General features: G+C 39.9%; 1 protein-coding gene across 11 annotated transcripts in view; it reads left to right on the top strand.

Annotated features, from left to right (window-relative positions):
• The window catches only part of nrxn3a (neurexin 3a), a 190,072-nt gene that overhangs the window by 132,040 nt on the left and 32,130 nt on the right, over window positions 1-25,902 (top strand). For 10 of the 11 annotated variants that reach the window (XR_008599903.1, XR_008599902.1, XM_055005560.1 and 7 more), the window contains 3 exons: window positions 2,004-2,194; window positions 2,388-2,561; window positions 7,366-7,485. Coding sequence is in view for 9 of the 11 variants with exons in the window: in XM_055005560.1 (XP_054861535.1) it covers window positions 2,004-2,194; window positions 2,388-2,561; window positions 7,366-7,485 (485 nt within the window). In the remaining 2 variants the exon portion in view is untranslated. Of the gene's footprint in view, window positions 1-2,003; window positions 2,195-2,387; window positions 2,562-7,365; window positions 7,486-8,689; window positions 8,849-25,902 lie in introns of those variants that run through there. The other variant, XM_055005565.1, reaches the window with a different exon arrangement.

Here is a 25,902-nt window from a genome sequence, read left to right as displayed (position 1 = left end):
AACATTATTTGTTCACAAACATAACTGGTCATCATTAATATTTGCAGAATAACAGTAGAATATTCATATGATGATGTACAAACCCTGTGCTGTGTGCAAGGGCTTGCAGTGATGAACCTACAGAGAATAATCACCTGATACTCCCAGCTACCTGATCTTTACGCTGAGTTCTACCTCATGGTTCGGCTGACAGCAGCTGTGTTGATTCACTCCCAAGAAACAGCTTCTACCTGCTGACCTGAAACTTGCATAGATACAGTCAGCAAGCAGAAACAGAACTAAAAGCAGACCAAATATTTCCAACAGCAGCAAGTTTTCACAGTTTGTTTCTCCTCCCCACAAATGGTCAAAACAGCCAGTTATTCCAAGTTCCAATGGTTTAGATTTTCTCAGGTTTACTCACAATGAACAGTACTGGATCTTACATGTATGAACTGGGCTGCACCCTGTTGTAGGTTACAATAATATTTCAATTTGCTGGTGACATAGCAGGTGTCCAGCATCCCCGGGTTCTCACTTACATTCAGGCAGATAAAACACCCATTTTGTGTCTAGATACATGTGGACCCATTGGTTCAGTTTGAATCTGATTCAAGGAAGGCAAACTGGATTCAGGACTCTTCATGCCTTCATATGGATAGAAGAAGAGAAGAAGAAGACAATGAAGGCTGCAAAATGAACACAGTTATGGTTACTTGAATCATTAATCATCTTTTCACAATGGCTTGTCCCTAGAATATATCACACTTAGAGCTGTAGTCTGTTGCTATGGCAACATATCAGACCCACTTAGTACCAAAATACCCATAATTCACTCTGTTGAACCTCAGTGGTTTAGATTAACTCATGTTTGTGCCTCTCCTCCCCCACTGACACCATGTTTGCTTGTCTGACCTAAAAAATAGGAAAACACAGAATTCATGAAGATATGAAATTGTGTTAGTTTTTACTCCACCTGCCATTAAAGCTGTGATCAGATGTTGAAATGGGCTGCGCTGCCTTGATGATAGATTACATCATTCCCATGCTTTTTATGATTTTCTGGCATTTATCTACGGCTGTGATCTCTGAGGTCTGTGTTGTTCATGATCAAAGTTCCAAAACCTGAGATGAATCTACACTACCGTTCTAAAGTCTGGGGTCACTTAGAAATGTCCTTATGTTTGAAAGAAAAGCAGTTTTTTTCAATTCAGACACCATTAAATGAATGATAAATCCAGTGTAGACATTGTTAACGTAGTAAATGACTATTCTAACTGGAAACGGCTGATTTTTAATGGAATATCTCCATAGGGGTACAGAGGAACATTTCCAGCAACCATCACTCCTGTGTTCTAATGCTACATTGTGTTAGCTAATGGTGTTGAAAGGCTCATTGATGATTAGAAAACCCTTGTGCAGTTATGTTAGCACATGAATAAAAGTGGGAGTTTTCATGGAGAACATGGAATTGTGTGGGTGAACCCAAACTTTTGAACGGTGGTGTACATATTAAAACATTATTTACTAAAAAGGCTCCCTCTAAGTCAGAGGTTCAAGCTTCAGTCTTCTCTAAATGCAGTAGAGGTGCTTTCTCCTTAAAAATGATCCCATGTCCATTTCAGATTGGATTGGGCTTGAATGTCTACCGTATGTAAATAAGAAGTTGACATTGTGAGTTCAGAAAGAGTAAAATATAGGTGAAATCCAACTGCTACAATTTATTTCTGTAGCCTCCAGAGCTGACCTGTCCAAAGAAAAGAATGAGGTTATTGGGGAAGAGAAAGGAGAGGAGACTGAACAAAGTGGCTATGTAAATAGTCATTATAGTAATAATAAGGACTTTCTGAGCTGCACTTTATGCAGACATGTCCATAGCACAGACAGAAAGTATAGACCCGGAAATGTTTATGATGTATCATATTTTTGATTCAGAGTGGCCAGTTTATGAACATTTTAAAGAATATCTTTGAAAACATAAAATTTCTTAGGAAATCATTAAGTCGTTCCCTTCTTTCTTGCAGATACATCCACTATGTCTTTGACCTTGGAAATGGGCCCAACCTCATCAAGGGGAAAAGTGAACGGGCACTAAATGACAACCAGTGGCACAATGTGGCCATCACTCGAGACAACAGCAACACCCACACACTGAAAGTAGACGCTACAGCCACCAGTCAGAGCATCAACGGGGCCAAGAACCTGGACCTGAAAGGTATGCTCAGGATAAGATCCATCGCATGGTTACATCTCCGTGTGAGTTCAGTTTTCATTTGAATGCTTTTAGGTTTGTTTTGTCCTATTACATTTGACAGCTTTAGACATTAAAGCGCATAAGTAGTTTTCCTGCTTTTTCCCTTAGAAGTCATTTTAAGATGACATAACTGCATGTTTTTTCTATACCACAGGTGATCTGTTCATCGCAGGACTTGGACCAGGCATGTATGGCAACCTGCCTAAACTGGTGGCTTCCAGAGAAGGCTTCCAGGGCTGCTTGGCATCGGTGGACCTCAACGGTCGCCTGCCGGATCTCCTCAATGACGCCTTGTTTCGCAGCGGGCAGATTGAGCGTGGATGTGAAGGTACACCGTCCCTCAGATCTCAGCCTGATTTAGACTACTACAACACAAACTTCAACTCCAACTTCAGCTCCAGCAGCCCTTTCTTCCTGCTCAATGCAAACGGTAGCTCCTCAGCTCTGCATCCTTACGGGAGTCGCTCCATCTTATTAACTGTACTCGTCACCTCGCTCGCCCACTGCTAGAGCCCGACCAAAACACTTCCTCAGCTACACCACACGTTATCGGCCACATTGGTCGTCCACTGACAGTGCCGTCACATTCACTATTAGAGACGTTTTAGCCAGTGCAGCGACATAGCATAGCCCCAGGTGCTCTATTTTTTATCTGTTGTGGTTTTGTAAAGTTATTTTTTCGGAAGGATGTGACTGTCTACGGTCTCAAACGATATAATCAGTATGTAAAAGTAGATACTACAGAGATTCTAATGAGCCTATTTCAGGTGTGTTGTACAGAGATAGAGCAAATTTTGGTCCTAAAGTTAGTATTTAAATCTATTGAAAATCCCTTTACTAAGCCACGCCCCTTTAATTACAGAGACTATGACTTTCCTTTCTTGCCCTCTGTTCATGTCAGTGATTAAACTGACAGATGTACAGGATGTTTGGAGTCATTTTAAAACAAGTGGTCCTGGACAAAAGTAGACCTGAGTAGCTTGTCATTTTTGTGAAGGTTTTACAGATTCTTCCACGAGATCCAACTAACTTTAATCAACTCTGTGAATTGGCTAAAGCTAAAAAAGAGATGGGCATTTTACGGTATATATGCATGGTGTCATGGGAAGTCACTGTAATTATGCCAAGGATGTGTCAGTGATGTAACCATCGAACCCCATAAAATAACGCAGGATAATAAGATGTTAACACAGTTTTGACACAACCTGTTGTTGTTTGAGGAGTTCAGGCCATGCTTATCAGCAGTTACAATTACATATATTACAGAAAAAAAAATGGATTCAACCCACCCTGTGAACAAGCCTTAACTTTTGGACACCAGTTTACTGTTCTAGGTAGGTGTAGCTAACTGTTGTTGTGCTTACAATCTCTCTTTCGGGTTGGGGTTTAGCAAACGGACAACTAAAACAATGCGTCTCTGAGTTTGGATGCACAATTTTAGCAGCATTACTAATCTGCATCAGGCCATACATGGACTCCAGTCCACAGTTTGTTCACACAGCAAATCTTGCCAAAGGTTTTAATGTTCTGTACTCATCTCCAGTTGTTCAGAACTGTTCTGTAGCTACATCAAAATGGGCTGTCGAAACATTTTGCACAAGCAAGCAAACGTCACTGTGGACAAAATGTTTCCATCTTTCTGTGCAAGTTGTGCATTTTTGTGGCTGTTTTTGTCATCCCCTGAAGGTTCTGGGATCTTCCATCTTCCACAACCTGTTCTCGTTTGCATGGAGATCATTTTCTGTACAGCAGTTTTTTCTTATGCTTGCCATATCATTGAGTGTACTGTATGTTTTTTAACATTACCTTACAGAGCCCCACTTCTGACCGACGAATGTGTTAGTTAACATTTCATTTAAATCCTAACAGAAAACAGCAGTATGTGTACTGTACTGTCCTCCTTGCTGTGACTATTTTAAAGGGTTGAGAACGATGTTTTCATTGAACTGTATGCACTGCAAGAAAGTAATGGTTGATTTACTTTATTTTTCCAAATAAAATCTCATCAATCACAGTTGGTCTTGTCCATGGCATTCTAATGTCTCATTTTTATGTGTGCTTGTATAATTTTGTATGGTTTTCTTCCTTCGTTTTTTTGCAACGCATCATGATCAGCTGATTAATCATGTGAGCTGTTTATCCATCATTACAAGCTTTCATCACATGGAGTGGATTTGTGTTTCTTAAGCCAGTGAGCCTTTATCAAAGCCCATTTTTTGATTAGTGATCTGGCGGTTCAGGCTGCAGCAGTACTCTGGACCGTCACTAGATGGCGACGCTGTACTGCTGCTAAACATTCAGAAGACGCACCAGGAATACCTTTACACATCTTACATTAAATCCTGAACCAGATCAGTGGATCAAACAGAGGGACTTGGAGCTGCAGGATATTTTTGCATTGTAAGTCATTCAGAGTTTCTATCCCCTCTTTCAACTAATCATCAGTTCATTGGTCCTGAGTGCCACTTAAACAGAACAACATTTAACCAGGTAAGTTTCCACACATTTACTTCATTTGAAAAGAAAAGTAGATGTTGGCGGACAGTTTGTCTGCTTTTGTGAAGATTTTTGCACATGATTTTTCAACCTGGATATAATGAAAAATGACTATTGTTAACCACAAATGAAAATTGAATGATTGAATCTGAAAGTAAAATGTATAATAATAATAATAATAAGAAGAAGAAGAAGAAGAAGAAGAAGGCAGGAAAATAAAACAGACAAGTCATAAAATCTTTAGTTATTAAAACACCTGCAGCACTATTTTTATGTATAAAACCAACACAGCGTTGGAAAAGGTTGCATTAAAAGAAAGACTTTCCACAGGAATGTTTAATTCAAGTATACTCTTTAGAGTAATTTAAGGAACATATTGTGATACAGAATATGTATTTGCAAACATCATTTTGAATGTTTGGGATGACAAAGTAATCTTGACAATGGCATCAAACTAAGTATTTATTATAAATAATTTAAACTCAGTTGACTTAATAAATTTAACTCAATTTAATTGATTTTTCTTCATGTTGAGATGAGGATTTTCAGGCCCTCACCGATCTAAACATCTAAACAGTTTCAGACAGTTAAGACTGGAAAGTAAAATTTCCTTTGAGTTTAGAAGAAAAGCTAATTCCCTTATTTTAGTGTAGTTTGTTGGCTGAACATAATATCTCAGAGTCACTGCACAGACACATTAATACTGCAGACAGACAAGCTTTTTACATTTTCTCATTTTAAAAACTCACCTGCTGGTCTGACATGGAGAATTCACAGCTGCTGAAGCCATTTTTAGAGTTAAACCAGTATAACTAACAAACACACGGTCCTACTGCAGTCACTTTATTAATATGTGAACCTTCATCAGGGAGGAACAGAAACAACCATGACTGAATAAAACATGTATTAGATACAAATGGACAGTGTCACATTTAGCCTAAAACACGGCTAAATACACCACTTTTACCCCCTCATATAACCTCAATAAGCTCACATGTATAGTGTTGACGAGAGCAATCTAATTTCAGAATGTCTCTGTCCAGAAAACACACCCCATGTCCAGATTTGGCATACTGTAAGTATCAGGTCCATTAAAGCTGATGAGGAAGCGGTTGGGGTTCAGTTACACATCTGACAGATGTTTTAGAACATCCAGAGCAATGATTAATCTTGGAATAAAACATAGTTATTGAGTCTTTAGTTACAAACTAGGATATATTCTGGTACGAGGTGTGGTAAATTCATTACTATCATATAACAACACATGGCAGTTTCTCAGATATGTTGCTTCACACAACAAATGAGTCACTCATTTCACTGAGCACTAAGAGATGATGAAGAAAAAGAGACAAGGTTTATTCCATCCATCATTTATACAACGCTTAATCCTCGTTAGGATCTACACATAGAGACAAACAATCACACCTACGGACAATTTACAATCACCAATTAACCTCAGCATGTTTCTGGACTGTGGAAGGAAGCTGAAGAACCTGGAGAAAACCCACACATGGAGACTCCATGCAGAAAGATCCCAGGAAGGCACAAACTGGGAATCGTCTAGCTGCAAGGCGACAGTTTAACCACTGAGTCACTGTGTATATATATATACACACACACACACACACACACACACACACACATATATATATATATATATATATATATATATATATATATATATATATATATGTTGGAATTGTGAGTAAGAAATGATGATGGAATAAATAAGCTGCAGCTCACAAACACAAATGAATGAAAACTGATTTGATCATCCATGTGTTCATGACACATTCTAAACAGGAATGAGGAGGAGAAATTTATGGATTTACAGATTTTTTCTGCATTAAAAAATAACTAAAATATAAATAAAGTTACAAAACCAGACTTTGAATTTACATGGCTAATGCAATGCAAAAGATTAAAGATAATCCTTTATTACTCCCCACGTCAGGGGAAATTTCCATTGTTACAGCAGCAAAAATCTTTCAGAGCAGCACTAACCATATATACAGTAAAGATAATAATTATAATAACATTAATATATCCAATAAATACAAGAATGAAGGATTGAAAATGAATAAATAGAGTATTACTACACTATAAATAATGACATCAGCATAAAGTGGCTTGTGGAATAAATGTAAGTGTAAAAGTGCAGAAAATACCAGCAGTGCAAGGAAGGAAAACAAACAACAACAAAAACAAATAAACATTAAAGCCATCTAGTTGTGTGTAGTTATTTTAGAGACTGTCCAGTTGTAGGTCTAAACTAAACCGCCGTCCCTGTAGCCTCCTCAGACTTGGGATTTAGTTGAAGTTAGATTCCTTCTAGTTATTTGGGATAAAGAGTAACCAACAACTATAATAATCTGATAATATCTAATGTCTATTAGATTTATTAGATCTTATTCTATTTATATTATTGTTATTGTTAGCATTATTATTAACAGTACACTCTTTTTGAAAAAGAAGAAATCTACATATGTGGACTTCTGGTCTTAGGAGGTTAAGGGAGGCTCTGGGCTGAGTTTCCAGGATTATTGTTCAGATGGTGATACTTACAGCCTGTTTTGTGTTTGTCTCTGTGTGTTGTGTGGCTGGGTGTTGCTGTGGGAATTGTTGGACTTCCACAGGTCCCAGCACCACCTGCCAGGAGGATTCCTGCGCCAACATGGGTATCTGTATCCAGCAGTGGGAGAACTACACCTGCGACTGCTCCATGACCTCCTACACCGGCACACAGTGCAATGACCGTAAGTCCTGCTGTCAGATATCTGGTGTCAGGCATGTTTGAAACAGCATGGATGGTTGGAATGATCAGGAGCAGCTGTGGCTCAGGTGGTAGAGCAGGTTGTCCACCTGTCAGATGGTTGGAGGTTCGATGTTCTACCTTTCTACGTGCAGAAGTGCCTTTGGGCAAGACACTGAACCTGAAGGTGCTCCTGGTGGCACGGCAGCTCTGTCTCCAATGGTGTGTGAATGTGTGAATGGGAAATGTATAAGTGCAGACTATTTACCATGTAGACCAGGGGTAGCCAACACGGTGCCCGCGGGCGCCTGGTTGCCCGCAGAGACCATGTGAGTTGCCCTCAACACATGTTCTAAAAATAACACTAGTCACCATGAAATTCCTTATCAAAAATTATAGTTGCTGTTCTTTTAAAATCAAAAATACTTACATTAATGCAGATTTTAAATTACAATATTTGTTATAATTTTTTTAAAAACAAAATGAATGAACTTGGACCACGTCCGAGTCAAAGTTCACTGCGCATGTCAAACCACCACGTCATTCTTTGCTGAAGCGTCCGGACGCAGACACTTTGGGAAGCTAGATGTGGTTTTTACCCCCAAAACATGACAGAGAAGTGAAAGAGAAAACACTATTTTCACGATGACTGGGAGGAAGAGTTCTTTTTCACGATAGTGAAAGATAAATGTATGTGTCCTATTTGCGGGGCGACTATTGCGTCGGCAAAGCGGCACAACGTGGAGAGACGCGACTTTACCCGCTACAAAGCTTCCATGCAAACTATCCACCTGGCAGCGCACATAGACTGGATGCGCACTACGGACAGGTAAAGCCCGCTTTGACATCTACTACGCGGCGAAAAGATTCTTCGTGGAGAAAAATGTACCATTAGAAAAGCTTGTTTCAGTTACGATGGACGGGGCTCCTCCATGACGGGTGGCATGCAGGCTTCATTGTACGATGCAGAGGTGATCCAGACTTCCCAACATTCCTACATTACCACTGCATCATTCACCAGCAGGACATATGCATGTACAAAAGTGGCCGGATTTGATCATGTGATGACTCGTGTCATGAAGATCATAAATGGCTCCAAAGCCAGACAACCAGGACATTGAAGGTGCTGCTGGAGGAGCTGTCAGCTGAATATAGTGACCTGTTACTACACACAGAAACCCCATGGATCAGCAGGGGAACAGTTTTGCAGCGTTTTTTGTCACTGTTGGCCGAAATCAAAGAGTTCATGCAATCCAAAGGGGAAGACACCTTGCTGCTTGAGGACACTGAGTGGATTCTTGCCCTTGTATTTTTAACGGACATCACTGGGAAACTGAACCATCTGAACTGTGAGCTGCAAGGTAAAGGTAAGACATGATAAGCTCTGCAATGCCAGGCTTCCCACTAACACACATTTACAGACAAAGAAAGAGGTAACATATGTTGTCATTCAAAACACCGTGCCATTACACAAAAATGTGAAAAATAATTTGTTGAAAACGTGTAATGATTTGTTGTTATGATCTGTTAAAAATGTTGCAATGCTGGTGAAAAATGCTGGTGATTAGTACTAATGTGGTAGGATTCATTTCAAAATGTGAAAGAGTTGATTTTTTTTCTTACATACCTGCTAATTTGTACAAACATGGGACAGAGTTCATGAATTGTTCAAAAATGTTACAAAGGTAGTGGTTTGCACAAATGAAGCATGATTTGATGACAGTGAATGATTTCCTAAAAGTGTTAGAAGTGATAATTTGCACAGAAATGTAACTGGTGTGATTTTGAACAAAATGCTGCAAATATGCTGATTCATACAAAACTGCCAAGAAATATATTTACAAAAGTTTCAGAGATGGGATACCTCTGGCTTTTAAATATTGGAACAGATTTCCATATATATGTGTGTGTGTGTGTGTGTGTGTGTGTGTGTGTGTGTGTGTGTGTGTGTGTGTGTGTGTGTTTCGTACCGACATTGTTGTGGAAATCGTTGTTAATAATTATTGTAAGGAATAATTAACATAAATGTGATCAGACAGTCTTTTTACATATTATTTTCATTATTATTATTATTGTTGTTTAAAGATGATGGCACAAGTTTGCTATTGAGGAAGTTTGTATCAAATAAGGTGTCCTTCGTACTACTCAGTACCCTTGAAGTTGCTCTCAGGTTCAAAAAGGTTGGTGACCCCTGATGTTGATCATAAAGAAAGTGTATTTAACACAGTTGGATCTGTAGCATCATGCTTCTATGTAAAGGCTTCTTTAACTCAGCACACACAGCTTCACACCCATTTGAAATGTATGACATCTGTTCTTAACCTGTCAGGAAATTTGTAGATTTTGGATCATTTAACAGTGAAAATGGTTCACTCTGTGTCACCTTGGATATGTCCGTCCATCCACAGCTTCCTTCAACAACACATTACACAAAACATTGATTATAGCTCTTCATATGGCCCATCAAAGGTGCTGGCTACAGAGCACGTCACATTTCTATGGCAAAACAACAACAAAATGATCATCCATTATCCAAAGATTTCAACTTTAGCATTATGAATCTCCAGGATCCAGACGTGGCCAAAACTATTAATCCATTCCACTTTAGAAAGTTTAAACAGGTAAAAGTAAATGTCATCCAGTATTCTATATTCTAAACTTCATAGATCGGTCTTGTTACATGTGTATAGGTGTATATTTTAAATAAAACAAATCATGTAAGCAACGTGATGAAGGTGTTAGGATCTCTAACTCACTTTGTAGCACACCATTATCACTGTATTCAAGCACTTCAGCATCTCCAGTTTTCAGGGTTTTCTGCTCCCAAAAGTAAGATCCAAGGCAACCTGTGCCAGATGCAGCCATCCAGTCCCATAACGGAACGGGTCTGCTGCTGTTCTTCTTTTTATCATCACTTCTAAGTTGGGTCTATACTTTTTCCAGGCCGATATAGTCTCAACAGCTTCTTTATTTCATTCTACAGCAAACTAATTCATACCTACTGACAAATAGTAAAGGATTTTTCAAGAAAATGAAGCATTGTTTTAGTGCAGTGTTAAGGTAACAAGATTTTTAGCAATGTCAGTATGTGAGGTGAGGGTAAAACTGGTCACCCTTGTTGTTGGTTACGACTTGCCTTGAAAACCCTGCTGTATAGGTGTAAGTCCAGTGTTTGGTTTCTGGCTCACCCTGCACCAACTGTTGTACATTTATCAGAATGTACAACAGTTGGTCACAGCCTGGGATTCATGGATGATCTGGGCCACATAAGAATGTATGCATGTGTATACATTTAAAAGCTGAACTACACTGTGTTGAAGACTATCTGTGACCCAAATGAGGCACTAGTAACCAACAATGGCCACACTCACATTATATGCATAGACGGTATTTACCACTAGAGGGCAGAGCATCACCAACATGGCATGCAGAGAGTATTTCAGGACAGACAGGAGTTCAGGCACATTTCTGTGCATTCAAACATTCAGCTTATAATAAAATAAGGGAATTTGCATTAGAGTGACAGGTCTCAGATTTAATCTGAGTGGGTTTACATAAATATAGAAAGAACTTTGTGGTAAATCCAGTGAGTTTACAGTCTGGAGGGTAATTCTGTGGAAAATCCTTTTAAGTCAGTAACTACCTGAAGTCTTTGGCCCACAGACATCACCAGATGCAGAGCAGAAACATGCTGTAATTCAAAGTGTCTGCAGGCTCTGGTGCACACAGTTCCTATCTGCCCCCAGTATGCTCATATGCCGACACATAAACGCAGACAGGACTGCTCAGATCTTCCTTTGAAACAGGCAGCTGTCTCTCTGTTGACATGGGGTTGCATCATTGCTGGCCACCATCAGGGACTGCAGACTCAAAATTGGTTTTAGTTTTTAATACACTCCAGGTTTGCTTAGTTTAGCTCCCCTCTACTCACAGAACGGTGGAAACACTTTAAAAAACAGATAGTTTTGTAAATAGCCCCCTTCATCTCTGACCTTGCAGCGCTCTACTGACTGAGTTACATCTGAAAATGTGTGTTAGCCATGCAGTAACCAGGACATGTTTATCCAGGGTTATTTGATTAACTATACCAATAAATATCTCATTAGGGGGATCATTGCCTGGCCAATGAGCTCACATCAAATAAATGCAGCATTTTTAGAGAGGCTGGGGAACAGACAGTCTGTTCAACAGTCAACCAAATAAAACACAACACTTTCTACTATATAAGTGATATTTTAGGATTACTTTTTTGTTTTCAACATTATTTTATATCATTATTGCATTTTATGTCTTAATATGTTGTTTTTGAAATATAAGCAGCTGTCATTGGACATCCCAGCCGTCATGCACTGTTTATCCATCATATACTATTTTTAGTAAACAGTAGGGCTGGGACTTGAACACGGTAATTTCAAATAATGAATTACAGAAAAATATAACACGTTAAAAAGAATAATGCATTTAATTTCGCCTTTCTCATTTCCCTAATTTCTGTCCCACCGGTAACACTGATGAACACTCCAGCCCAGTAGGTGGCGCTAATAAACCTAAAGTCTGTTTTCCAGCTGTGATGAAGATCCACAGGATGCACTGAGTGACGTCAGAAAGTTTGGTGAACAGTGAAGGAAGACGAGATGCATTGAGCTCGTTGGGAGGAAAGTTTTAAAAATCTTCCTGATGGCAGCTTGGATAAAAGCCTGGTTGTTTTCTGATCACCTCAATGTAAAACATGTTGCTGTTAGCACCAGAGCTAACGTTAGCTACCACAGTCCTGGTACTACCTAACGGTGGAGCCATCCCATAATAGACCACTTTAGAAGACATAGAAAAGTCTTAAAATGTTGAATATAATAGCTATAATTGCTCGTTCACTTCACCAGGACTTAGATGAGGACATTGCTCAGCTGTAAAAGGTGAGTGTGAATTCAGTCAGTGAGTCCGGTAAACCAGGACTAAAGTCTTCTTGGGCTTTCTTGTATATAGAGTAAATGTTCAAAGTGTTTCATTTGTTGTATTTGTTATACCAGCTGAGTGATTTTAAAGAGGTGTTTCTTGTGGATCTGGTTTCTCTCTGCTCCCAAAGTACGACTTCTTGGTCTTAGTGATGTTGAGCTGAAATGAGTTTTCCTGAAATGTCCAGCCCAGGTTGTTACCTGTCTAATGATAATCCAACAGAGAACACTGGTGCCATTCATATGGGCCACTAACAGAAAGTCATCCAGGTACTTTGCCACCATCGACTGGATTGGGTGTAGGCGTTATGGATGGTATGTCCCCCAAGGCTGCTGTTCCACGGCTAAAGCAGGAAGATAGTGATCATCCATTTTGTTACTCATTTCGTGTATGACAGCAAGAACAGCTGAAGTCTCCGGTGCATGGTTAGCCTGTGGCTCGGCTAGCCTACCACTGTCCAGAGGTTCATCGTCCGAGACTTCTTCAGTCAATTTCTTCTTTGACACTAACTTTTTAGGCATTTTTGGTAGCAGTTAGAAACTTATGTTATAAGAATCAGTTCCCAAGGGTTGACTAGTCAGAGAAGATGTTTTTTCATTATAATCTTGATTCATCGGTGAGGAGCCTGACCGAAATGCGTCTACTCTCTCATGTGCGCAATAGTGCACCCCCATGTGTGGGTTTTCTCCAGGTTCTCCAACTTCCTCCCACAGTCCAGAAACATGCTGAGGTTAATTGGTGAGTCTAAATTGTCCGTAGGTGTGAATGTGAGTGTGATTGTTTGTCTCTATGTGTAGCCCTGTGATAGACTGTTACCTGTCCAGGTGAACCTGTGATAGACTGTTACCTGTCCAGGTGAAAGACGGTATTTACCACTAGAGGGCAGAGCATCACCAACATGGCATGCAGAGAGTATTTCAGGACAGACAGGAGTTCAGGCACATTTCTGTGCATTCAAACATTCAGCTTGTAATAAAATAAGGGAATTTGCATTAGAGTGACAGGTCTCAGATTTAATCTGAGTGGGTTTACATAAATATAGAAAGAACTTTGTGGTAAATCCAGTGAGTTTACAGTCTGGAGGGTAATTCTGTGGAAAATCCTTTTAAGTCAGTAACTACCTGAAGTCTTTGGCCCACAGACATCACCAGATGCAGAGCAGAAACATGCTGTAATTCAAAGTGTCTGCAGGCTCTGGTGCACACAGTTCCTATCTGCCCCCAGTATGCTCATATGCCGACACATAAACGCAGACAGGACTGCTCAGATCTTCCTTTGAAACAGGCAGCTGTCTCTCTGTTGACATGGGGTTGCATCATTGCTGGCCACCATCAGGGACTGCAGACTCAAAATTGGTTTTAGTTTTTAATACACTCCAGGTTTGCTTAGTTTAGCTCCCCTCTACTCACAGAACGGTGGAAACACTTTAAAAAACAGATAGTTTTGTAAATAGCCCCCTTCATCTCTGACCTTGCAGCGCTCTACTGACTGAGTTACATCTGAAAATGTGTGTTAGCCATGCAGTAACCAGGACATGTTTATCCAGGGTTATTTGATTAACTATACCAATAAATATCTCATTAGGGGGATCATTGCCTGGCCAATGAGCTCACATCAAATAAATGCAGCATTTTTAGAGAGGCTGGGGAACAGACAGTCTGTTCAACAGTCAACCAAATAAAACACAACACTTTCTACTATATAAGTGATATTTTAGGATTACTTTTTTGTTTTCAACATTATTTTATATCATTATTGCATTTTATGTCTTAATATGTTGTTTTTGAAATATAAGCAGCTGTCATTGGACATCCCAGCCGTCATGCACTGTTTATCCATCATATACTATTTTTAGTAAACAGTAGGGCTGGGACTTGAACACGGTAATTTCAAATAATGAATTACAGAAAAATATAACACGTTAAAAAGAATAATGCATTTAATTTCGCCTTTCTCATTTCCCTAATTTCTGTCCCACCGGTAACACTGATGAACACTCCAGCCCAGTAGGTGGCGCTAATAAACCTAAAGTCTGTTTTCCAGCTGTGATGAAGATCCACAGGATGCACTGAGTGACGTCAGAAAGTTTGGTGAACAGTGAAGGAAGACGAGATGCATTGAGCTCGTTGGGAGGAAAGTTTTAAAAATTTTCCTGATGGCAGCTTGGATAAAAGCCTGGTTGTTTTCTGATCACCTCAATGTAAAACATGTTGCTGTTAGCACCAGAGCTAACGTTAGCTACCACAGTCCTGGTACTACCTAACGGTGGAGCCATCCCATAATAGACCACTTTAGAAGACATAGAAAAGTCTTAAAATGTTGAATATAATAGCTATAATTGCTCGTTCACTTCACCAGGACTTAGATGAGGACATTGCTCAGCTGTAAAAGGTGAGTGTGAATTCAGTCAGTGAGTCTGGTAAACCAGGACTAAAGTCTTCTTGGGCTTTCTTGTATATAGAGTAAATGTTCAAAGTGTTTCATTTGTTGTATTTGTTATACCAGCTGAGTGATTTTAAAGAGGTGTTTCTTGTGGATCTGGTTTCTCTCTGCTCCCAAAGTACGACTTCTTGGTCTTAGTGATGTTGAGCTGAAATGAGTTTTCCTGAAATGTCCAGCCCAGGTTGTTACCTGTCTAATGATAATCCAACAGAGAACACTGGTGCCATTCATATGGGCCACTAACAGAAAGTCATCCAGGTACTTTGCCACCATCGACTGGATTGGGTGTAGGCGTTATGGATGGTATGTCCCCCAAGGCTGCTGTTCCACGGCTAAAGCAGGAAGATAGTGATCATCCATTTTGTTACTCATTTCGTGTATGACAGCAAGAACAGCTGAAGTCTCCGGTGCATGGTTAGCCTGTGGCTCGGCTAGCCTACCACTGTCCAGAGGTTCATCGTCCGAGACTTCTTCAGTCAATTTCTTCTTTGACACTAACTTTTTAGGCATTTTTGGTAGCAGTTAGAAACTTATGTTATAAGAATCAGTTCCCAAGGGTTGACTAGTCAGAGAAGATGTTTTTTCATTATAATCTTGATTCATCGGTGAGGAGCCTGACCGAAATGCGTCTACTCTCTCATGTGCGCAATAGTGCACCCCCATGTATGGGTTTTCTCCAGGTTCTCCAACTTCCTCCCACAGTCCAGAAACATGCTGAGGTTAATTGGTGAGTCTAAATTGTCCGTAGGTGTGAATGTGAGTGTGATTGTTTGTCTCTATGTGTAGCCCTGTGATAGACTGTTACCTGTCCAGGTGAACCTGTGATAGACTGTTACCTGTCCAGGTGAACAGGTGATAGACTGTTACCTGTCCAGGTGAACATGTGATAGACTGTTACCTGTCCAGGTGAACATGTGATAGACTGTTACCTGTCCAGGTGTCCCCTGCCTTCACCCTCAGTCAGCTGGGATAGACTCCAGCCCCCTATGTGACCCTGATGAAGATCAAACGGTGTATAGATCAGGGATGGATGGAAGAATCAATAGTCGATTCAGTGTATAGAAAAGGGGGTATTACTCCTTTGCACTGTGTGAAACCCAACATTATCCACCAAACTATGCTGACAAAGAGCTTCTGACATTAAACATACAGGTTGGCAGATTTGTAATGAAATGTGTGTTATTTTCCTGGAGCAGAGGTTCTGTCTGAAGGAGTGAGGGTATTTTAAGAGGATAGCTCTGGGAGCCGGAGCCCAAATCCATCATGAGTCTGTCAGAAGGCTTGATGTGGTGATGATGAGGAGACTGACAGAAGATGAAGTAGTGCAATAAGACAATAAACAGCATCCAATGAGTTACCGGCAATGACTGAAGAATGGATATGAATAGAGCACAGGAAATACGACAGGATGTCTCAGCTGTGAATGCGGTGCTAGATTGGAATAATTTACTGTTCTGAATAGAAAGAGAAGAGGAGGAGCCCCTGTGTGTGCAGGAGGAAGAGGAATTGCACACTTGGAAGTTGTATGGCTCAGATGATGGCCAAGCTGCCATTTATTTGGATTCAGATGTTGGGCATCCAAGCTGAGGGTGGTAAACTTTTTAAATCCCATCTGTAATCTGGGTTTGAGGCTGCTGGTCGGCTCAGGCCTTACTGTGAGGAGTTCACATCTACTGTCTTTGTGAGTTTTCTCCAGGTGCTCTGGCTTCCTACAGTCCACAGATGTATGGGAGGTTATCTGGTGGTTCTAAACTGGTTGTGAGGCCCTACAAAAGACAGGTGACCTGGACCGTGTTTACCTCATCATCCCCCTGTGACCCTCTAGTCCAGCTGAAAGATTACCTGCATATATGGAAAACAATCCAGCTTTGAGGAAACCACTAACCACTAGTTCTTTATAAAAGGCATAAAAGCCTGTTGAAATAATGATAATAATTTGATTATGGTTCTTAAACTACCATCGACCTCCACATGATTGTCTTACAACAGGAGTTAACTGTATTTTTATCTACTCTGTCTGGTTTGTAGTCTTATGCTGTTGTAGTTTTTGCTCAGAGAGCTTAATTCCTGGCAGCAAGTTTCAGTTTGAGCCAGTTTTTAGTTACTTGTCTTTTACACGTGACCTTCTTCCTCCTTCCACTGTTCCATGTAGATGTTTTTATGTGTTCTGGACAGAGGTGTGAGTCCTGACAGATGGTGTCTTTTATGCTTCAGCTGCTGCTAAATGAAAAGTGATATGAAAAGGTAAGGCAGGATCCAGAGCCCCAAACCAAGACATGATGTTCTGAAAGGTCAGTAGGAGCAAAAAATGGTCCCTGGTCAATCGAATGTGCATCAAAAATACCCAGATTTTGGGTTAAATGATAGCACCGAATGTACTCAAATATGTACAGAGGTGTGGTGACGTAATATTCACATAGCTTCAACAATAATCTGAAATGATGTTATCCAACCTATTTTTGTTCTGGTTTTCAGCTGGACAGCATTACCAGGTCATCATTGTAAATGAGAAATTGTTCTCAACTGAGCTTACCTGGTAAAATAAAGAATAAAAAAAAAAACTGAAATTAGTAGCATTATTTGTCACGTTTACTTTGACAACAATTCATTTTACAATCTACAATCAAATCTGTCTTTAAAACTAAATGTTTATTTTTCTCTCTTGCTTCTTTTCCCAACTTGATTTTCCAAAACAAAACAAAAAAAAAAACAAAAAACCTAGAATTAGTGATCTTAAATGCTGCTCGCCCTTCTATTTCCTATCAAAGGAACCTACCTAATTCCAAAGTTTTAGCATATAGAGGAGCGTGCATCCAAGAATAAACTGTGTGTGAGCGTTTCCACAGGTTAGTTGGACTATTTACACTAAAGCTGACACCAGGTTAGCAGAACAACACAGAGAGAGAGAGAGAGCAGGTCACAGTTAGAAAATGGTAACATTAAGTGGATTTACTGATGTGAGACCATCTGTTGTATCGCTGCACACCAGTGGGACTCTGAAATTATTTAATAACTCCAGAATAAAAGCAGTAGCCATGGCAACAGTACACAATGAATGCTGCCGCCTCAAAGTGTTTAGATCAAAATTTAAAAGACAGAGATGTGCTGGACTCTGCTCAGTTTTTAGAGAATTTTTTTAATCAATGAAAACTGATTCAAAGCTAACACACACACACAGAGAGGCTGCTATTCTCTTTCGGTGCATCGTAAGCCTTTTGTGTTCTATGGCCGTTGGATAAACCTTCTCCCAGTGTGTTGGCTTCATTCTCCTGTCTCCATTAGACACACTGAGGGCCGTGTGGGGAGGCAGCCTCAATAATTCTCTCATTGTTTGCTTTTTATTCTGGTGATCAAATGGTTTGTCCACTCCTGCCCTGATGTTGGCTTCTCATGCTGCAGCAGTCAGAGGTTCACATATAGTTGTAAGAGTAAAGTGTATTTTATGGTAGTTTTGGGATTATTTCTACAGGTGTCAGCATACATTTAAAATATACCAGTATAACATGGGAGAATACATTTTCTCCGAGCTGGAGCTTTCCTGTGGAGGATGCTGAGTGACTGGACCTCCTGGCTGAATACTTCTTTCCCAAATCAGATCTGTTTCTGGTGAATCTTGGATAACTTGTGATACATGGATTATTAAATTAGATATGTTTTTTTTTTTAACCACACTCTGTTGTGTGTGATTCATCACATCTGTCAGTCTAATGTGAGAAAATTTCACTGCATCTAAGAATGAAAGTCGCCCCGGAGCTCATTTGAATAAAATAGTTTCATTTATGTTAATGAGACGCGGGGAGCGAAGGTCCGACGCATCGTGAAACTTTCATTAAATGTCTGGACTAGCTGTCATTGAACTAAAACCAGGACAGATTCAGCAGATTATTTCTTGCCTCAAATGCTTTCAGAAATACTTCTTGCTGAACATTTTTCATAATAAAAGAGAAAGTTTGCGGTCGAGCCGCTATGTTGGTCCGACGTTTCTGCGTTGACATCACTCAGTGCGTCCTGTGGATCTTCTTCATGGCTGGGAAACAGACTTTAGGTTCATTAGCGCCACCTACTGGGCTGGAGTGTTCATCAGTGTTACCAGTGGGAGAGATATTAGGGAACTGAGAAAGGTGCGATTAAATGCGCAATTTTTTTTAACACGTTATTTTTTCTGTAATTAATTAATTGAAGCCCTAATTAGAACACAATGGAGTACTGAGCTTGATTTAGTCCAGAAGTCACACTCTAACTTCTGCTTCTAAGTCAATGTAAAGTGTACAACAGCTGTAGTTATTGTATGTCTGCATGTTGTTGTTGGTGAGGAGGAATTTACACTAATTAAGATATGTGATTGCAGTATTTTATCTGAATACCACCTGAATATTTTACCACTAATCATGAACAAAGACACAAGGAAATCTGATCTCATATACAAAGGAGTTATCACAGCATAGTTTACTTCAGTTTGAATACTGACCAGATACTTCAGAATCAGGAATATTTCAGTTTACAGCGCTTTCAGATTATTTCCAGTTCACTTGACCAGTATCCTATATTGTTTCAGTCTTTTGCATCCAACTCTGCACACGTTCTAACAGTCCAGGCATTCTGTGGGTTCAGTTAACTCAGGAGAGGAGAACAAACATCCTGACTAACATGAGGGAGGACAAGAACGGCAACAACATTTCTGGACAGATAGATTTTAATGATAGATGACAAACCCTCGCACCCTTAGTGTCGATCAATCTCTGATCCTGTTCCTGCATTCACTGGGCATGCCGGCCGTCAGAAACAGCCCAGGGCTATGTTCAGATAAACAGTGTTCACACCGGGTGAAAAACACACCGCAAATTAAAAAAACAGCAGTCAATGATTTCTGTGCATGAGATGAAAACATGCAGAAACTTGACTTGGTTTAAAGAAATTATCTGCATTTCTATGGCAACTGTTGTGCGACTAATCTGTCAAGTTTATTCTACAGTTTCACAGTTTCATTTATCAGACGCTTTTATCCAAAGCGACGTCCATCTGAGAGCAGATCCAACACAAGCAAGGATCTAGTCAGGACAAAACAACCTGAATAAGATCCATAAAACAGGTTCAGGTGTGATAACAGGACTGTTGTGTCTACAGGAAGTGCAGACGGAAGAGGACTTTTTTTTTACATTTTTTTGCAGTCTGTCAGGTGTAAAGGTGTTTAGTGAAGAGCTGGTTTTAGTTTTTTCTTAAAGACTGAGAGAGACTCTGCAGATGGAACAGAGTTTGGTAACTTGTTCCTCCACCAGGGAACCACAGAGGAGAAGAGTCCAACTATGGACCTGCCCTGTTGTGGAGGTTGGATCAGGAGCCTTTTGTTGGCCGAGCGTAGTGAGATGGAGGGAGTGTAGACCTGGATGAGAGAGTTCAGGTAGGAGGAGATGTTTCCATTCTAGTTCTGAATGCAAGAGTCAGAGTTTTGGATTTTATTCGGGCAGCAGCTGGAAGCCAGTGCAGCGATCTGAACAGCGGGGTGACATGAGCTGTTTCTAGATGAAAGCCAGACGTTTTACTGCATCCTGGACCATCTGCAGAGGTTTGACCTCCATGAAAGGAGGCCTCCAGTAAGGAGCTGCAGTAGTGGATGGTGATGTTAGAGACCTGGACCAGGAGTGGAGCTGCATGTTCAGACAGGAAGAGTCTGATCTTCCTGATGTTCTACAGGACGAATCGACACGACCGAGCAGCAGAGGACACATGAAGGTCATCCATCATGACACCCAAGTTTCTGGAGGACTTTGTGGGTTTGAGTTGAATTGATACCAGCTGGATGTTGGTTTCTTGTTGTATAGAGCTCAGTCTGGGAGAGGTTGAGTTGAAGGTGGTGTTTTTTCATCCATGCCCAGATATCTGCAAGGCATGATGAGATCCAGGCAGAGACCGTGTGGTCTGCTGGGGGGAATGACAGGTTCCTGACAAGTTTATTGGCACTGTTTAACTAAATATAGAGTACTGTATGTTGCAAAAAAAAAAATCAATAACACATGAAATATAGACTATATTATAAACAGTATGTTGAACAAGAACTATCAGTCTTACATGATTATTCATTATATATACACTACCATTCAAATGTTTGGGGTGACCCACACAGTTCCATGTTTTCCATCAAAACTCCTACTTTTATTCATGCACTAACATAACTGCACAAGGGTTTTCTAATCATCAGTTAGCCTTTCAACACCATTAGTTAACACAATGTAGTATTAGAACACAGGAGTGATGGTTGCTGGAAATGTTCCTCTGTACCCCTATGGAGATATTCCATTAAAAATCAGCTGTTTCCAGCTAGAATAGTCATTTACCACATTAACAATGTCTACACTGGATTTATTGTTCATTTAATGCTATCTTCATTAAAAAAAACTGCTTTTCTTTCAAACATAAGGACATTTCCAAGTGACCCCAACCCTTTGAATGGTAGTTTCTGTAATTTTTAAATTATGTTGTCTCAAATGTGTAATGTGTAGCTAGCAATAGTGAAAATATTCCGGTCCTGACCAAAATGGACTGATTGAACAGCATAGCCATTCCTCCTACCACACTGCCAGCATTAATAAAAAACAAATTAAAAATGATAAAGCACTGGTTTGTTTCAGTGGATAAGTTTCCCCAAAACACTGAGTCCAAGGAGAGAAGAATCTTCATCGTTTAAGCTTTATGTGTTGAAAAATGAGTCACTTCCATTGAAGCAGTGTAGTGTAGCTTATAGTATGATGACATACTCACACTCTCTCCTCTCATGATATCTGTTCTGTCCCTTCTTTATGGCATTCTGTGACGATGGAAGGTGTAGTTTGGTAGATGAGTTCTGGTTCGAGGTGCTTTTTGTCAGCTGAACTGATGTAACGTGGAGTAAAACTTTCAGGTTTGACATTTTTAGAGCAACACCTCTTCCCTCAGTTTCTATATCCAGTTTCATGCTCATGCTAGAGGCCAGAACTGTGAGAAAACTCAGTAAATTAAACAATGATTGTCAGGAGATATTGATCCCTCGGAATCTCGGTATGTAAATAAAAGTCACAGAATATAGCTTTAGCCGAGTTCAGTCCTGAGATGAGCAGTTGGATAGGCTGGTCGGCATGGAGACAGACAGGCTGCATGCTGTCCTGTCTGGTCTGCTGGGGGGTTCTTACTGGGGGTCTACAGGTAATCACTGGACATGGATGGGGTGGGCCAGCTGGTCACAAGTGAGCAGACTGGCAGGTAATCAGAGCAATCGGCGGGGTGACAGAGAGCCTATTTTCCCCTTCGCTGGTCTTTATATCTGCCCTGCTGTGTGCTAGATCATTCCCATTGATCCCCTAACCTCAGCACCCCTACCCCAACCACCACAAGTGCATGCCGTAAAGCTGCACGGTAGCTCCAACTTTAATCCACGACCAGCGACGGGTCTCAGAGCGGCAGGATGGCAGCAGTTTGAAGATGAAGCTTAATGCCTTTCTATTCTTGTCAGCGTTTTACTCCGTCTCTGGGCGCAGCAGATAGACGAGGTTGAAGAAGGAGAGTCTGATGCGAGCCGGTGTGTCTCTCTGTAATGCAGGAGGAAATGAGCTGCGTTAATACGCCGTTGATAAGTGGAGGATAATGTGTTTGTTGACCTTCACCTTCCTGGTCAGCCTTGGCTGTTGTTTGCATAATCTTTGCCCCTCACTGTTCCACCTTGCATAAATCTGGTGCAAGAGGTTAAAAAAAAAGAAAAGCAGGAGAGCAAGAAATAAAGAATGTGAGGGTGTGGGTGGAGTTCTTCAGTAGGTGGGGAAAAACAGCCATGCATCACAGTGGACAGGTCATTTGAACAGTGCAGTGCTGCGTCTGAGTGTTCCTGAGATTAGGGAGGCTAATAATTCCTGAGGGCCATGCTTTATGTTAATGTGACAGGCCGGGCTGTATATTCCTGCTGAGGCGCTGTCTTTGTGCCTCTTAATTTTCCTTTAATGGAACTGTTGTGCTTGTATCAACAGCCACCTCAGAGATTCTGACCGGCCCTGAATTATCTTGTTTTTAAAGCAGAGGACGTCCTTTGATTATTTCACACAGACAAAACCAAGGACGTTCCCGACACATAAACTTCACCAAAAACAAAGAGTATATTTTCAAGACCAGGAATGGTTTGACAGTAAAAGCTGCCCTTGTTTGAAAGTATTGTTTTTTTTTCATTACTCTTAGTTTTGTCTGTTTTCTTTCTTCCTTGTCAGCCTGGTCCCTCTTAAGATCAGGTGACACTGAATTTCTAATTGTGAATCAATGATTTATGTCTTTCCTTATATTTTTTTTGTTAAAGACTTTTCCCTTTTAATGGCACATCTCAACTCCCTATGTAAAAATGTTCCACAAAAAACCTCTTCCACTTCTATTTCAAGCAAACATCATCCGTGTGTTCTGTTCTTAGATCCCCCAAAGATCAGTTAATAAAAAAAATAAATAAAATTGCTTAAATTCAAAAAAACACGTCATTTTGCTGACAACGTAATGATGGGCACAATAACTCTAAGTGTTCTAGGTCAGGGGTAACTCTTGATTAATTTCCTTCTTTCTATTTTGTCGTGTTAATTGAGTAAAATTGGTGCAAAGATTAGTTTTGTATTGAACATCCATCCATCCATCCATCCATCCATCCATCCATCCATCCATCCATCCATCTTCTTCCTCTTATCCGGGGTCGGGTCATGGAGGCAGCAGATGAAGCAGGTCATTCCAGACGTTCCTCCTCCCAGCGACGCTTTCCAGCTTTTCCTGGGGAATCCCGAGGCGTTCCCAGGCCAGATGAGATATATAATCCCTCCAGTGAGTTCTGGGTCTACCCCGGGGTCTCCTCCCAGGCGGAGGTGTTTGGAAAATCTCCAAAGGAAGTCTCTCTGGAGGCATCTGAATCAGATGTCCAGACCACCTCAGCTGGTTCCTTTAGAGTACAGAACGTACAGAAACATCCACTTTGGGGAGAGAAAAGTCGCTGCGTTCAGGCGCGCCGCCATCTTCAGACCAGACAGAGAGAATCCACTTAATGACAACATGGAAGCTACTTTACAGTCATTAAGTTTTACTTAAAAACTGCTACTTGAAAACAAGCACAGCGATGTAAAAACACATTCATATATGCTGTGATGCATGACTCCACTGCCATGTTAAACCTGCTTTTATGAAATCTTCAACCTCTCTGTTGGCCAGAGCGAAATGAAATGATGCAACATTTTGCAAAGGTATTGAATGAGTTATTTCTTTTTTAGGTTCCATGCATTCTCATATTTCCAAAATCCATGTGCATCTTAACAAATTTTGCTGCAATGTATGCTTAAAAAGAAACACTCAAGAAAAAAAAAGAGTGTGTCTATGGTAATATTACATATGTGGTTTTCATTGTGCTTCACAATGTCTATCTGGATGATTGGTTTTATATTATATTCAGCTTCCCCACTTTATGGCCTCAGGCTAAAGAAGAGTCAAAGACATTCCAGCTGCAAAGTCGAGTTTCAAAATTCCCATCACCTCAGGAATCAGAGTGGATTAAGATTTGGAGTCTGTCACAGAGAATAAAGACTTTAATGTCTCCCAGATGGAGGTCATCTCAAAATGTTTGGCAATCCCACAGATTTATAATTCATAACAGCAAGGTGACGCATTAAGACGTAGCACTAAATATATTTCACAAATATATACATATAACACCAGCCCAAGTCTAAACACAAGTCAGAATAGTTTCACCAGTAGATTTAAGTTGTGCAACTTTCCATATGTGTTGAGAAATAAGAGAAATAAGCTTATTTACAGCACTGTGAACTTCTACAGGGAAGATGAGAGACAAAACCTTCTGTAAAAACGTGTACCACTGAAGAACAATCCAAACTTAGTGAAGGATCAAAATGCTTTTTCTTGAAACTGTATACATGTCTAAGGTAGAATGATTTTTAAGCCTTGAGGATCACAATAAACTGCCCTTTCCAGTTGAAAACATCCACACTAATTATTTATGATTCTTAAAATTTTTAAAAAATGCACATAGCTTAATTTTTTTTAGCACCCTGTAGCAACCAATAACGTAGTAACGGACAATAACATAATCATTTTGGCCATTTCAAAATGTAATAAAGCCAATAACGTAATAACTTGCCGATAACGTAATAACGTTTTTGAGCCAAAAAAGTAAAAACATTTTGCCAATAATATAATAAGTTATTACGTTATTGGCCTAGCATTAAAAATATCCCTTGAAAATGTAATAATACATAAATAGGACTGCATTTCTTCTCTTCTGTACCAGAGAGCCTAGAACTAGACAGAAGATGATGTTCCTTTAGCATTCTGAAGCTCTAAGTTCACACATAAACCAGTTATTTAAAGGACAGCCGATAGATGAAGTCTGGATTCTTCTCAGTAATGTACAAAATTCAGGACATTTACTGGAAGAAGTAATGTCAGTTTTATGTTGATGTTTTCCCTTTAGTTCACTATGTCCAGAATACTCTTCAGTTTTTTGGAGTTACGTGCCATTACAGTGCCACTACAGTTATTTAAAGACAGATTTAATTGAGGACTGAATACTTTTTTCCTCAAGAAATGTTTGAAAAATGTTTTAATGAAATGTTTACTGAGAAAAAAAATGTAATAAATTCATTTGACAATTCAACATCCTACAGAGACATGAAATAATGAATGTACATATCTAAGCAAATTCTGCATAAATATTTTTTACAACATATAATTAAGGAGAGCGGGAGCTACATGGAACTTGATGAATGAATATGACGACTCTGCCGTCCACTAGACCTATTTTTGATGAAAAAACTGCTCAAAAACTGCAAAAAATAATTTATTTTCATGAAATGCAGTCCTATTTCTGTATTATTACATTACTGGAAGCAGATATCACATTTTCAGAGGTTTTTGTCTAAAAAAAAAAAAAAAAAAAAAAAGTAATGCTAGGTCATTCACGTAATAACCAACCATAAACGTAATAACTTATTACATTATAGGCAAGTTATTACATTATTGGCTTTATGAC

This window comes from Amphiprion ocellaris, chromosome 20, assembly GCF_022539595.1.
Source record: "Amphiprion ocellaris isolate individual 3 ecotype Okinawa chromosome 20, ASM2253959v1, whole genome shotgun sequence".
NCBI lineage: Eukaryota > Metazoa > Chordata > Actinopteri > Pomacentridae > Amphiprion > Amphiprion ocellaris.
Note: the sequence above shows the minus strand (reverse complement) of the source record. Positions and strands in the feature narration are given on the sequence as shown.